General features: G+C 44.6%; 2 protein-coding genes across 2 annotated transcripts in view; both read right to left on the bottom strand.

Annotated features, from left to right (window-relative positions):
• Positions 1 to 3,305, bottom strand: part of SLC7A14 (solute carrier family 7 member 14) — a 117,474-nt gene extending 114,169 nt beyond the window's left edge. The window contains exon 1 of the mRNA XM_017501967.2: positions 3,083 to 3,305. The gene's annotated coding sequence lies outside the window, so the exon portion shown is untranslated. The remainder of the gene's footprint in view (positions 1 to 3,082) is intronic.
• An 8,547-nt stretch (positions 3,306 to 11,852) lies between these two features.
• LOC108284987 (ER membrane protein complex subunit 8-like) lies at positions 11,853 to 12,997 on the bottom strand. The gene is given in 1 exon segment (XM_037729027.1): positions 11,853 to 12,997. A coding segment is annotated over 1 exon segment (633 nt). The 5' UTR covers positions 12,848 to 12,997; the 3' UTR covers positions 11,853 to 12,214.
• Positions 12,998 to 13,622: the final 625 nt, after the last annotated feature.

The following is a 13,622-nucleotide window of genomic DNA, read 5'->3' as shown; positions in this document are numbered from 1 at the left end:
TTGAGTTGAATTTGAATTTCTAAATGCTATATTTTGAGGCAGAATGGAACTATCAATTTAATATCAAAATCTAATTTACTATGAGCTGGAATGAGAAGAAAGAGGAAATGAACAGAACATGTTAAGGTGAACTAGAACTCTAGGATCATCCTTAATGGAGCTACCTACTTGACAGAATTGTGATGATTCAGTAAAATGATTGATGAAATAACTTAGCATAGTGCCTCACATATGGTAAGCATTTCATAGATATTAGCACTTACAATGATCTTTATCTATAAAAATCTTATGTCTTATTAGGGCCTTTTCCAAGTCACTGTGAGAACATTGGCAGCTCCTTGGGGTAACCCATTTTGGGAATTTTTTTTTTTTTTTTTAGGAATAGGGCATAGAAGAGGAGATATAGACAACATAGGGCAAGTAAAGAAATGCCACACCACCATACCCATTTGTGAATTGCTGCTACAGAGAAAACTCTTACTGAGAAAGGTTTGTCATGTCTCCCAGGTATGTTAGGTTAGACAACACTGGACTAGTAGAACCAGAGGGGAAAGAGCTGGATGAAGAAGGAGCTGGAAGAAAGGTAAGAGGAATGCTTGTATGTTAAGTGTTAGTATTTTTGGTATATTCTTTAATATAGTTGACTGATGCTGATGTTTTGTCAAAGGTAATCAAAGAAGGCAGTATGGAAGAGTATTTCAGACACCATGAAATAGTGGGAAAGGCCCTGGCCCTGGAATCAAGTTAACTGAGTTCTAATTTTTCCAACATGTGACTTAGACTAGTGGTTTTCTTTCTTGTAAAGCAATGGTGCTAAATGATATTCAAAGCTATTCTAGTCATAAAATTCAATAGTATAATTCTAAATATGAAAGTGCCTGTGAACTCTAGTTCTTCAGACTTCCTGAAGCCCTGCTACTCTTTTAGAAAAGCCTGCTGATTTAGTTCTGTAACTTGTTTCCATAGTTTTGGAGCTGAAGTTGTGTGAACAGTGGTATCTCAAGCAGCATGCAAAAGCAGTTGGGAGGGTGGGAGTGCGTGACAGTGAGTGGGTGAATGCACTAAAGAGAAAAGGGTTGGAAGAGAGGAGAGTGTGTGAAAGAGAAGAGCAGGCCTCCCTCCTTTGTCATTCTCCTGCTAGAATCCCCAAGAACAGCTATTCAGAGCCAAGTACCAAAATGAAGACATGAAAATGGCTTGGACTTTGAGTTAAACAGATCTGATTTTGAATCCAATCTCTGGAATCAAGTTTCAGTTTCCTTCTCTGTGTGTTACTAATGGTTAGCAGCTATTGTGAAGTTTAAATGAAATATTATTACCCAGCAGATAGAGGTGCTCAGTACAAACTAGGCCTCTCCAAATTTGCTCAATCCTTTCCCCCATCTTACCCATAAAAGACAGCTAAAGAAACAAACACACAGGGCTACTTAGCGATCTTTATGAGCATGTAAATAACATGAGGTGGGGTAAGAAGGGTTCTAAGAAGAGGAAAAAGCTATAACCATGAACCCCCTTCCTTTGTGTAGCCTAGCAATTCTGATTCTTGAAGGCCACAGAAATGTTTATTATCAAAAGAGCATCCTTGGCTGCGCTTCAACACTCTACCGACAGGAAGACTCACTGCTCAGGTATAGGAAGTAGAACGAGGAAGCTCCCAAAGTTAGCAAAGCTGGATCCTGAAGTGTCACCCGCTTCCTCCTCTTCCACCCAGAAAAGCCAGGAACCTTTTCCCAAGCGGAAACCCGGGGAAGCAGAAAGCCGGGAAAGGCAAAGCCCCTTTACTTGCTTTTCTAGGTCACTTGCTTAGAACCTTTTACGTGGTTCTAACGCAGTTTCTGCTTGCAGGGAATGCGGGCCCCGGCAGTATTAGCAGCCAGCCTCCGAGAACTTTCAGCACCGCAGACAGCGCCATCCCCTGTGCTCAGTCCCAGGCCGAGAGCTACCTTGCCCCCGGCGCTCTCCTATACCCTGTACCTTATGGGGAGGCAGGTTGTCATCCTGCGGCCCTTGGGCAACTCCGGCCAGTGACATCCCCCGACACTCAGGCGAGGATCCCTTCGCCAGAGCCAGTTCCTGTGAGTCTTTCCGCTCAAAACCTCAAGGAAGGGAGCCTCACACAGGTGGGGGGATGAGGAGTGCCAGGAACAGGCGCAAGCCCTGCTGCTCTAGCCTTCGGCATCTCTTCTCAGCCTTTGCTTTGCTCACTCTTCAATCGTAATATAAAATACTCATTTGGGGAGGGGGCGGGGTGACACAGGAGAGAGAAGGAGGGTGGGGGCTGCATCCAGCGTTACCACGCTGCCCTAGCCTGGCCCTCTAGGATTCGAGGGGAGCCGGTGTGCATTGGGGTGGGGGAAGAAGAGGAGACTGAGGGATGAAGCAGTGCAGGAGAGCTCCCCTTGCTGGGGCTGCCGGTTCTGGGCAGGGAGCTTCCCTTCCCTGGACATCGCGCCCATCACGTCCTGCTCGCCGCCCCCGGGCGAGTCACCGCTCTCCAGGGACAGACGCCCCCTCGGGGCGCCACCGGCCTGGTCTGGGCGCCGGGCTCGGCGGGAGTCCCTTTGAGGAGTTTGCTGCCAGGTAAAAGGGCAGACGTTGCTCCTGACCTCCCCACGGACTGCAGCCGGAAAAGCATCTCGGCTTCATGGGCTCAGTCCGAGGCGGAGAACGGAGCTGCCCGTGCAGGATGCGCGCCAAGGCGGGGGACAGGACGGGCCCGGCATCTGCCGAGACCCGGGCTGACCGGACGCAGCTCGCGGCTCCCCCTCTGCCTCCCGCGCTGGCCCCCGCCCCGCCCGGCAGCTCCCGCTAGGCAGAGCCCGGTGCCCCCAGACCGCGGGCCGTCCGGGCCTCATTCCAGGCCAGAGCCGGAAAGAGCCTGACCCAGCTCCTCCGCTCTTCCAGGGAACCCCTTCCCGGAGGGCACCCTCGGCCTCCGCGCCATATTCATGGTCCCCCGCTCCCGGGGACTCCGGCTCCCTGAGTTATCCCGGAGAGGCGACCATCCCAGTTGCAGGGGTCCCGCTGGGGCGCTGGGGTCGCGGAGAGAGACAAACTGCGGCGAAGGCGGCCGTTCACTCACCGGCTTGGGGGCTGGAGGCGACCGGCTAGCTGCCGAGGCTGGTGGCTGGCCGTCCGCACTTACAGCGCGGGGCTGTCTCTCCAGCTGGGATGGGAGGTGGTGGTGGCGGCAGAGGAAGGCAGTAGGCAGCCGCTGCTGCTGAGCAGAACAGCTCCTCAATTATTCAGATGGCGCCCCCCCACCAACCCCTCCTGGCGCCTGCTCGTCCTCCCTCCAGCTCGCCTGTCTCCGCCTCTTTGGAGTCACGTGGGCTGCCCAACCCCTTACATACTGAGTCCAAGTCTGGCACCAGACCACCTCCCACATGCCCCCCCTCCGCCCTCCCCTGTGTCTGCCACTCCTAGGTCCCCGCTGGCTTGAGCCTCCAGGTGCGACCTCCAGTGCCTTATCTCAGGCTGCCGGGAGGCTGAGGGGCCGGAAATAGGGGCAGTTAGTTCTCTGCCCTGGGAAAACAGGGACCAGCAGGACTCCGCACTGTCTGTTTGTTGGGAAGGCATCTGCAGCAGCTCCACCCCTGCTAGACTGGGCTGTCCAGACCTCCTTCCTGCCCTCTGGAAGCTTCCCTCATCCTCTGCGGAGACTTTGTTGCTCTTAAACTTCCACATCCCTCAGCCTTACTGGAAAGAAAAAGAAAGAGGTTGATTTCTCCTCTCCTCCTAAAGAAAACAAGACCCAGCTCCTTCTCCAAAGCTCAAGTAGGCTAAGCTTATCTTTGGGTTCACAACATCTTGTGGGTGCAAAGGTCATGAACTAGAGATTTGAAGATCCACTAGAATTCCAGTCTGTATGACCTTGGAGCGTTTAACTTTCTAGCTTTTCTTCTCTCGTCTGTGAAATAACCAGCTTGCAGCATTGTCATGAGAATAAGAAATCATCATGTTCTTAGAATTGCCTAGCCTAGTGTTGGACACATATTTGCGGGCTCAATAAAAGAGAATTCTTCTTCCCCAACTCTGTTAAAATAAATTTCATAAAACAAGAAAGATGTGATGTGTGCGAAAACAGTGAGAGCATCTTTTTAAACATGGTAGGAGGCATCTTTGTGGTCAGGCTAGACAAGTACTAAATGGAGACAAGAGAGAGATAAGGCTTATATTTTATATTGGCTTCTTTCAGATGAGTGTCCCAGAGCCAAGTTATGTCCCAAAAGGATTGGGACTGGATGGGACCAACCCAGGCATGCTTGGCCACATCACTGAATGAATTATTTAACAAGCATTGAGTAGATTGATTTGGATGAAAGTTACCTACATAAATTCTTGCACTTTGGCCCAATCCCTCGAAACACATGGGAGGTAACAAAATGTAAGTCCCCTACCCTTGTAAATAAATTCACTGGGCTTGTTTCTGGGGAGAATACTGGCTGACTGACACTCCTTCTCTAGGGTGGGGCAGTTCAAATCTAGCTCTAGGTTGTGGGTCTGCCCTAGGCTCTTCTCAGAAAGTTGATTGATCATTGCCAGGACAGTCTTGGTTAAGTCCACCTACGTCAAGCCCATTATTGCCTTTGATGAGCATGTAGGCCTGATAATGTCCCCATATTTTAAGCTTCTGAGTAGTTCTGCAGGATATGTTAGACCTCCTGTGATCACCAAGAAGCTGTGAGACATTGTAGAAAAAGTGTAAAGTTAAAAAATCAGAAATCTTAGTGCAGATGCTGCCAGCTACTTATACAATCTTTCCCAAATCACTTAAATTCTCAGACTCTCATCTTCAGAATGGTAAAGGAATGTCTATCTGCCTTCTATATAAGATAGTTGTAATGTTTAGATGGGATAGTGCATGAGATGTCATTGTAAAAGGTAAAGAGTAAACAAATACGAGCTATTAATATTATGGACTGAGGAAAACCCTGAGTTTATTCTAGTCCAATTGAATTATGAGGGTGGTAAGATGGGAAGATGGGATTTGTTGTGGAATAGGCAGCTACTAAAATGTTGGTATGTTTCTCTAAGTCTGCCTGTATGCTTGTAATTCAGGGGATGTAATTATTGGAGAACTGTGTTCTTTGTTGCACTCTTTTCTGTGATAAATTTCCTCTGGCCTTTTATCTTTAGAACACTAGACACAATCACAATGGTTATGAATATTTACTATCTGACAGAAATTTGTGCCTACATTTCAGGACAACAGGGTTTATACTTTTCTGCCTTTGCTAGGTAAAATTGACTTGAGTTGGTAATTCAAAATGGCTTTGATTTCAAAGAAAAAATATTCAAATTCTAGGAGCAAATTCCAGACATTCATCAGCAGCTTGAATAATGATATGTGTTTCTAATCCACTGCCACTAAACTTAATGAAATTCTCCCACAAATTTGGAGCTCCTGGAACCCCCAACCTTAAGCAGATTCCAATCCTATTTCCTGTTGTACTTCCCTTTAATATTCTTTGGAAATTGCCAATCTGGACATCTTTATATTTAGAGAGACTAAAAGACCAGAAAGTGTCAACCATGCTTCTACATATACCACTGCAAAAATTGTCTGGGCTAGGTAAAATGCTGCTTCTGACTCCTACCTATCTCTGTATTGTCATCAAGAAACATGAGAAAGGGAAAACTAAGCATGAAATAATTTAATTTGGCCATGATGCCTTTATGAACAGTTACCTGGACAAGTATAAATTTCAGAAATTTTGAAATTTTCTGAAAATTAACGTTAATGTTGAGTCCTAGTACCATCTAAATCAAAAAATTTTGGACAATTTCACCAGAAACTGCTCTAGGACTCTGAATATATATATTTTTCAAAGCATTTTTAAATGTCCAAGGCAACTTTACCCCGTGAAGGGCAGAAAAGAAAGCTTAGGAAACAGATCTTGCATAGATTGCAGTAGAAAGTTATACCTTAGCAATGATTTCGTGTAAAGGTTTCCCTTGGGTCCTCCCTTACTTATAAGTTCCTGTCTTTTGGATGATGACTGTTGACTTTATCATAAGCCACTGCAAACACTTTCCAGCTGTAAGTAGAACATTAATAAACAAAGAAATAGAAATGCAGTAGACAAATATTTAATTGTTATGCACGGCAGCAACAACTGGTGAACATCTCAGTTCCAGAGTTCAACAATGATATTACAAAATGACTACTAACTAGATCTTTAAAGTACATATCCTTGTTTTCTTGTTCCAACAATTGGAATGTTGATTCATGTCCTCAACCTATTCTAGACACTTAGGATACAGCCACGAACAATACAGAAGTTGTTCTGCTCTCCTTGAGCTTACAGTCTAGAGCAGGGGTTCAGACCATAAACAAGTAAACAAAGCAGTGGAGATAAGTATCATGATGGAAATACATCAGAGCAATATAATGAAGAGTAAGGGGGCACCACTTTAGTTAAGTGGTAGAGAACTAACATAAGCAAATGTGGGGCCCAGAGACAAAAGCGATCACTCTCCAGGGAAGCAGCAGAGCACTCTTATCTAGGGCCTTTTGCCAAAACAGGGTCATTAAAAGGGTAATCACTAAAATCCCTCATGACGGTCCTGCTTGAACAATGGTGGTTAGGCCATGAGGGAATTGGCCAGATGCCTTAAAAACGATTCTCTGTTTTTGTCTCATGATTCATGAAAATGAGTACCTGATGCTTTCTTCTAGAAGGACCCCAAGCTCATCAGTGCCCCTGACTCTTGCCTGTGAGCAGGATCAGAAGCTGAGAAACCAAAGACACTGTGATAGCCTGGCTAGAGGCTGGTCTGAAGCTTTCCAAAGGGAGCAGTACCTTTGAACAGCAGGAAGACAGAAAATAAGACACACAGCCAGAACCGAGCATATCACAGGCACACCGTAAAGATCAGTTAGACAAACGACCTGCTGCTAGGATCCTACCAATTGGACTGGAAATTTATAAGCAAATTATGAGTAAATTTAGATATAAGGAGGATGCTCATTTTATTCCTAAATTTACAATCGAATATAGCACTTTCCCCACCCCTACCCTATGCAGGGTAAATAAAGTTGCCTAATCAGTGAAACTGTGGAGACAAGACACAGGACAGGATTGTCAAACCAATGGAGTTCCTTGACATGGAAGGAATCGTTAAAGCAAACAATTCTTCCCATTTATTATGTGTTTCTTTCCTTTAAATACATTCACTTTTCTAAATTAATTTATTTTAAAGAGGTTTTCATCACTACTTCAAGTAGAAAACTGATATTAGTTGTCATAAATAAAAGGCAACCATTTAAACAACCACAATGAAAATAAAACAATGCTGTTACGGTCAAGAAAAATACTTTAGCCTGCCCAGGAACCTAAGGCTTGCTTTCTCCTTGTTAAAAGGGAAATTAGCAGCTGTTAGTGAGGTGTTAAAGGCATTGACATCAAACTGAGACTTTCTCCATAAAGTAACCCAAAAGACTGAATGATAAGTGGAAAAGGGCTAACCTTGCCACTATGTGATTACAGGCCACTTAAAGTTGAGCCCCAGTACCGTGCAGATGAATATTTCTCTAACTCTAATGTGCATAGAAATCATCTTGTTAAAAATGCATAATGAGATTCAGTAGGACTAGGATGGGACGCATTTCTAGCACAATCCCAGTGACAATGATGCTGCTGATTCTTTGACTACCATTTGAGTAGCAAGGATCTTTGAGTAGCAAGTTCCTTTGATGATATATTTTCCATATTTTGAGAGATACTAGCTCTTATTTTAAAGATGAGAAAAGTTGGCATTCAGAAGGTTTGACTAACCTCAGTTAGTTTTCTTGTTCCAACAATTGGAATGTGGAAGTATTGATTCATTAATTCAACATATTCTAGACACTTGGGATATGGTCATGAACAATACAGAAATAGTATGTCTGAGAACCTCTTAGTTGGTAGATGAGCCAGAGCTAAAACTCACAGTTTACAGATCTGTCTCCCAGTCTGGGTGTTCCTTCCCAAAAGATCTGTAAAATATCTTGCTTACTAGGGCCAAAAGCCCACCCCTTTTCAAGGGGCCACAACATGAAAGCCAAAGCTTAGGCAGCTTTATTCTATAGGTTATTCTGTGTTGATACAGCATGAAAGTCAGTGCTTGGACTGTGATAGTCAATAGGTTATTCTGTGGTAATATACACCCTCAAGCTTTCAGTGGTTTGAAATAACACAAGTTTATTTACTGTTCACATTACGTACCCACTGTCGGTCACTGTGGGCTCCACTTTATGTAGTCACTCAATACCATTTTATAATGTCTTATTTCAACATAACACTTCAGAGTTCACCTTAGGGGGCAAAACCAGGGCTGAAGAACCTTGCACCAGCAATTAAATGCTCTGTGATGGAAATGATGCACATCACTATTGCCCACAACTCACGGGCCAGGACGGCTCACATGACTCCACTGCAATCACGGGGTAAGAAAAGAGGAATTATACTTTCCTCTACATGAAATGAGAGTAGAATCAGGTAAAGCAAACCATAAAAGTCTCTACCATATAGAAAACTTTTTTTCCCATTACTAATAATCCTTGATTCTGTCATCTCAATTACTCTTCTCTTAATCTTACCCAACTAAGTTTCCCAGGACAACGAACCACCATTAGTCTATTTTCCTCCCTGAGTTCTCATCATACACAGGGAAAAGGCAGGCAAATGGCAGAGGGAATGCAGAATGTCACTTTGGTGACAACAGGGGCATCCAAAGAGATAGGTCATTCAGGGAATATGGTCAAGGTAATTGCAGGGGAGAGGGGGCAGAGAAAAAGGGAAGGAAAGAAAACTATCATTTCTTGAGGGCCTACTAAGTATTAGGCCCTGTATTAAGACATTTATATAATTTTGTCCTTATAATATTCTTGTCAGGTTGATGTTATCCTGCTTTACATACAAGGAAACAGAGGCTCAGAGGGCTTATATAATGTGCTAAGGTCAAGATAGATAATAAATCAGGATCAATGCCAGAATGCAAATTTAGAATCTCCCAGGAAGTCTAAGAAAGGGAGCAAGGCAGCACTGGCTCTGGAGAATGGACCACTTGTTCACATTGACACTGAAATTCCTGAGATTTGGCTTTGCTGTATTAGGCATGTGCAGACAAGTAACTGAAACATCCAAATTCTATAGTGACTGCTACATGAGATACCAGTCTTCCACTGAGGAGAGATGTTCTTCCTTCTACTGAGGAACATGAGTTCCCATTATGCTACAAGTTGATTCCACTCCCCATTCCTTTTAACCTCATGAAAACATCTCTCTCTAGGATTCTGTATACTGACATAAGAGCAATGGTTGAAGTAAATAATCTAAACATATGATAAAGCATGCATTCCAAACCTACAATGAAAAATCTATAATAAACATTAGGAAAAACTTTGCAATGTATTAAGAGACATATGTCACAGTATAGAGTGGGATAGATGCTTGGAAGGTTACCTTGTCTGGGCTGTGGGAGGATATGATAGTCACAGCTAGCATGGGTGTTGGGGAGTCTTTCTCTGGAGCCTGAGAGTGGTAGGGTCTAGAATTGTTCCATATACTGCTGAGATCGTGGTGGGAAGGAGCAGGGAGTCAAACTGACCTAGGTTTGTATCCAAACTCAAGTAGGAATTAATGACGTGTTATTTGGCAAATCATTCAGGTTTTCTGAGGCTCGATGTACCAGCCTCTGAGAGGGCATTATAATGCCTGACTGTAGAATTGTGAAGTTTGGAAATAATATGCATAAAGTGCCTGGTTATCACTATTCAATATTGATGACTATTCTTTGTGTTGTCAACGATAAGAAGATGGATATGAAGGGGACTAAAGAGCTCATATCCAATAAGAAGATATGGCTGAGCCTCTTTAGTCCCCTTCATATCCATCTTCTTATTGTTAACAACACAAAGAATATTCATATCTACTTGAGGGAGCTCAGCGATGGCAGCTTCCCTGGCTGAGTCCCCATTTATTCTTCACAAAAATGAGGGAATGGGAACAGGTTTCTTTCAAGAGCTCTTCCATTGACTCAACACTACCAGCCAAGGGTTGTGTGGCTTTCCTGGGACAGGCTGGGAGTAGTTCTGGTGAGTGGCCATACTCAGTGCAGCAGTGAGAAGAGTGACAGCTGATGCTCAATAGAGGAGTCCCTGGGCCCACTGGCGGCGTTCCCGAGCCTCAGTTGTAGCAAACTTCATTTTCTGGCCATTGCCACCAGCCAATGACTCATTACAAGAGACAGTGAAGAAATGACCACGGGTCAAGGAGTAGTCTTTTTAGCCATCTTTGCATGTACGAAAGGTCACATTGTTGAGGCAGCACTCACAGCAACAGCTTTGAGTACAAAATAAAAATGTCCACAAGCACAGAGAGAATTGGAGGAAAAGAAACGATGCTCACTCTAATGGGCTTGTGAGCTTGCTCCAGTCTCGACAGTCTATGTGATTGCCACCAAGTGCATAATGGATTATACTGGTAGCGGACCAATTATGTCTGCAGCAAATTCCCTTTATGAGATGGACAAGCAAATCACTACCCTCTGAGTAAGCAACCATCGTGTAAAGCAGTGATTATTTTATTGTCAGCCTTTTAAAGATATGTATTCACCTGCTGTGTATAAGCTTTGTCCTATTTAATTCAATGACTTTTAGAAAATGAGAGTATTTTATTCTATTTACTCATTTCTTAAAGCTCTTAAGAAGACCAAAGACTCTATAAAGTGTTCCAGTACATTAGATGAAAATGATGAGACAATTTAGAGGCAGGAATTAAGTTCCAGTCTTTAACTCCTGAGGTCCCAGCTGGGGAAGACCTAAATCATCAACCAAGGTGTCTCCTTCCAGAATTCCCAGGAAGGGAGAGTTCAAAGCTTGGCTGCCCCACTCCTACTCCTTGCATAAAATGTTATAGTGTTTAATCATCCTTGTGTTAAGGTTTCCTAAGTCTTATTGTTTCAGGTACCAAGAGTGCTTTTAAAATGACTGAAGGTGAAAACCAGTATGCTCTGCTATGAGGATTCAGGCATTCCACCTGAGCAGCTGCTCCCTGCAGCTATCTGTCTTCAGCTTGTCCAGTCATTCTGGAATCTGACCCCTAGCTCTTTGGTCAGCTTGGTCCAGGACATCTTCACCATGTGGCTTGGAGGAATTTCTAGCAAACTCCTAGATTTTGAAACATGACTTGGCCTCTTTGACCCAGTCCTGAACCAGACACCAGCTCACTGTTTTCCAGGTCTGACCCTGCAGATTCCACATTCAATCATGCAGCCAAACCCTGTGTTATTGTAGAGGAGACATGTTGAATTTTTTCTTGATTCAATCTATGTTTATATATTGGTATTCATTTGAGCTTTATCTATTAAAATGGTGATTAAATAGGAGGCATTTATTTCATGGATTATGCAATTATAAAAAATAAGGATGGCTTCATTTGCTCTTACCATCCCAAAATCATTGCAATGGCTTGCTTCATCCAAAGGTCTATTTCCAGTCTTGTGCTTCTGTGCATGTACTGTGGGATCTCCACCTTCTGATTTGAAGATGTGGTGAGGATAATGACGATGACAGTGCAATAACAATGTCTATGGCTTCCTTCTCACTCCCCATTCCCTAATCCCCCTACCCTTGCTTTATTGTTCACTATGTTTAATGTTGGGAACATTTGTATCAATTAAGGTATCATCGGAACTACTTTAAACTATAATGGGAAACGAGGCAAACTTAATCCCATCCCACAATAGCTTAAAGGCTGTCATTGTTTTGTCCAGAACGGATGCTGACAATGGCTGGTTTAACAAGCAAATGCCCATCTCCTTTGAATTTTTTTTTTTTTTTTTTTATAAGATGTGGGCTTTGTTTTTCTAAAAAAGATAGCTGAAAAGCCTTAAAAAGTATTCTCTCCAGATTATAAAAGGTTAGTTAAAACTGTTTAATAGGAAGAATCTTGCACAAGCAGAAAGAGCTTTGATTTGGAGGATTATAGCAACATACAACTGAGAAAGAGTCCACAGGGACCGTCAGACGGGATGTCTGCACCTCCTCCAGAGACTCTGTGTTATCAACATGACCGACTCAACACTCTGCCCCCTTTCAAGGCACATGCCACTTCTTCAAATGGTCAGCTTTCCACACAGGATACAAGAGATTTTATTTACATTTAAAAATAGGTTTTCTCCTTCGATGTAGTGGAAATGCCCAGAGCCCAGTCACAGTGACGCCTGCCTAGCACAGGTGCAGAACAGCTTTATTGATCTCTGGGTTTGTCCAGTCATTCCGAATGTCATCCAGGTGGTTATCGAAATCCACGAGCGTCTCGTAGGACCGGCTGTCCAGGAGCAACGCTGAGATCCTCTGTGCCTCTGGCCAGTCTTCACAGTAGTCATGGTGTGGGTCTCTGCACCGCCATCTGTTCTCATGGTGCTCGTACACGTGGATCGCAGGCGCTACGCAGTCCATCGTAAACTTGGTGTTGTCCACCATGATGAGCTCAGTGTCACTGAAGCCCTCGGCGATTCTGGAGGCCACCTTCTCTGCAACCTGATTTGGACTGGCATCCTTTACTCGCTCATTAGCTTGGTAATAACCAGCAATCACATAGCTATGATCTTTGCACCAAGAATCAATCAAGGTGAGGGCCACCTCCAGCATGGGGGCGAGGGCCAGGGTGCCGTGGAAGAGGGGGATGCAGTCCACGAAGAGGGTGTGGTGCGCGCCCGGGCCGCCCAGGGGGAGGTGCTCCTTACGCGGCTTCTGCTTCTCTGCCACCAGCAGCCCGTTGACGGCGCAGTGCGGCTACTTGGCGCCGTGCAGCACCATCTTGCAGTAGGCCTGGGTCGTCAGCTTCACCCCGGGCATGCTGACCCGGGAGGGCCCCGGAGGCCCCTGGGCACGCGGCTGAGGCCTGGACCTGCTGCCCGGCCGCGCGGCGCCTCAGCAGAGAAGCGGGACGAGGCGACGACAACTGATGGCGCGGCCGCGGGCTGGCGGGGGCCCCTCAGTCCCGGCCAAGAGGCCCGGCCCCGCTTGGGCCTCGGCTCCCCGAAAAGCGACTCGCGACCTGGGAAGCCGCAGCCTCGGACTACACTCTCTCCTTTGAATTCTATAAGTAGATTTGTCATCCCTGATTCTTTACTAAATAAACTCTGCATAAAACTTGGGTCATCTGTCATATGCTAATGCTTTTAGCTGGTTGGGAATCCTCATCAAACAAGAGAAATTGGGTCAGTGTGAAAGAGAGCAATGATAGAATATTTGCCTTACTCAGAAAGGTGACATGACCTCTGCTTTGAAAAGGCAGTGTGTCTAGTCAAGGGAGTAGCATTGAATATATTTTGAGAATTAGGCCTTTTCCTCATATCTGGTAAGTGAATTATAAGATAGAGGAATCTCAAATCATATATATTGTGTATATGTTGGTGTGGGTCGGAGGATTGATGGCTAAATAACCACCAGTGATGTGAAATATGGAAATAATTGCTGTGGCCGAAGGCCTCCCCTGATTAGGCTAGGGCTAGTTTAGGACCTTTGTTGAGGAGGTACTTATGTGGACAAATGGAAAAAGATGCAAATATAAAAGCATTTTTTAAAAAATGCATGTTATTTCAGCCTCAATAGGAAAGCTAAAAGACTT

The sequence above is a fragment of the Cebus imitator genome, unplaced genomic scaffold, assembly GCF_001604975.1.
Source record: "Cebus imitator isolate Cc_AM_T3 unplaced genomic scaffold, Cebus_imitator-1.0 Scaffold287, whole genome shotgun sequence".
NCBI lineage: Eukaryota > Metazoa > Chordata > Mammalia > Primates > Cebidae > Cebus > Cebus imitator.
Note: the sequence above shows the minus strand (reverse complement) of the source record. Positions and strands in the feature narration are given on the sequence as shown.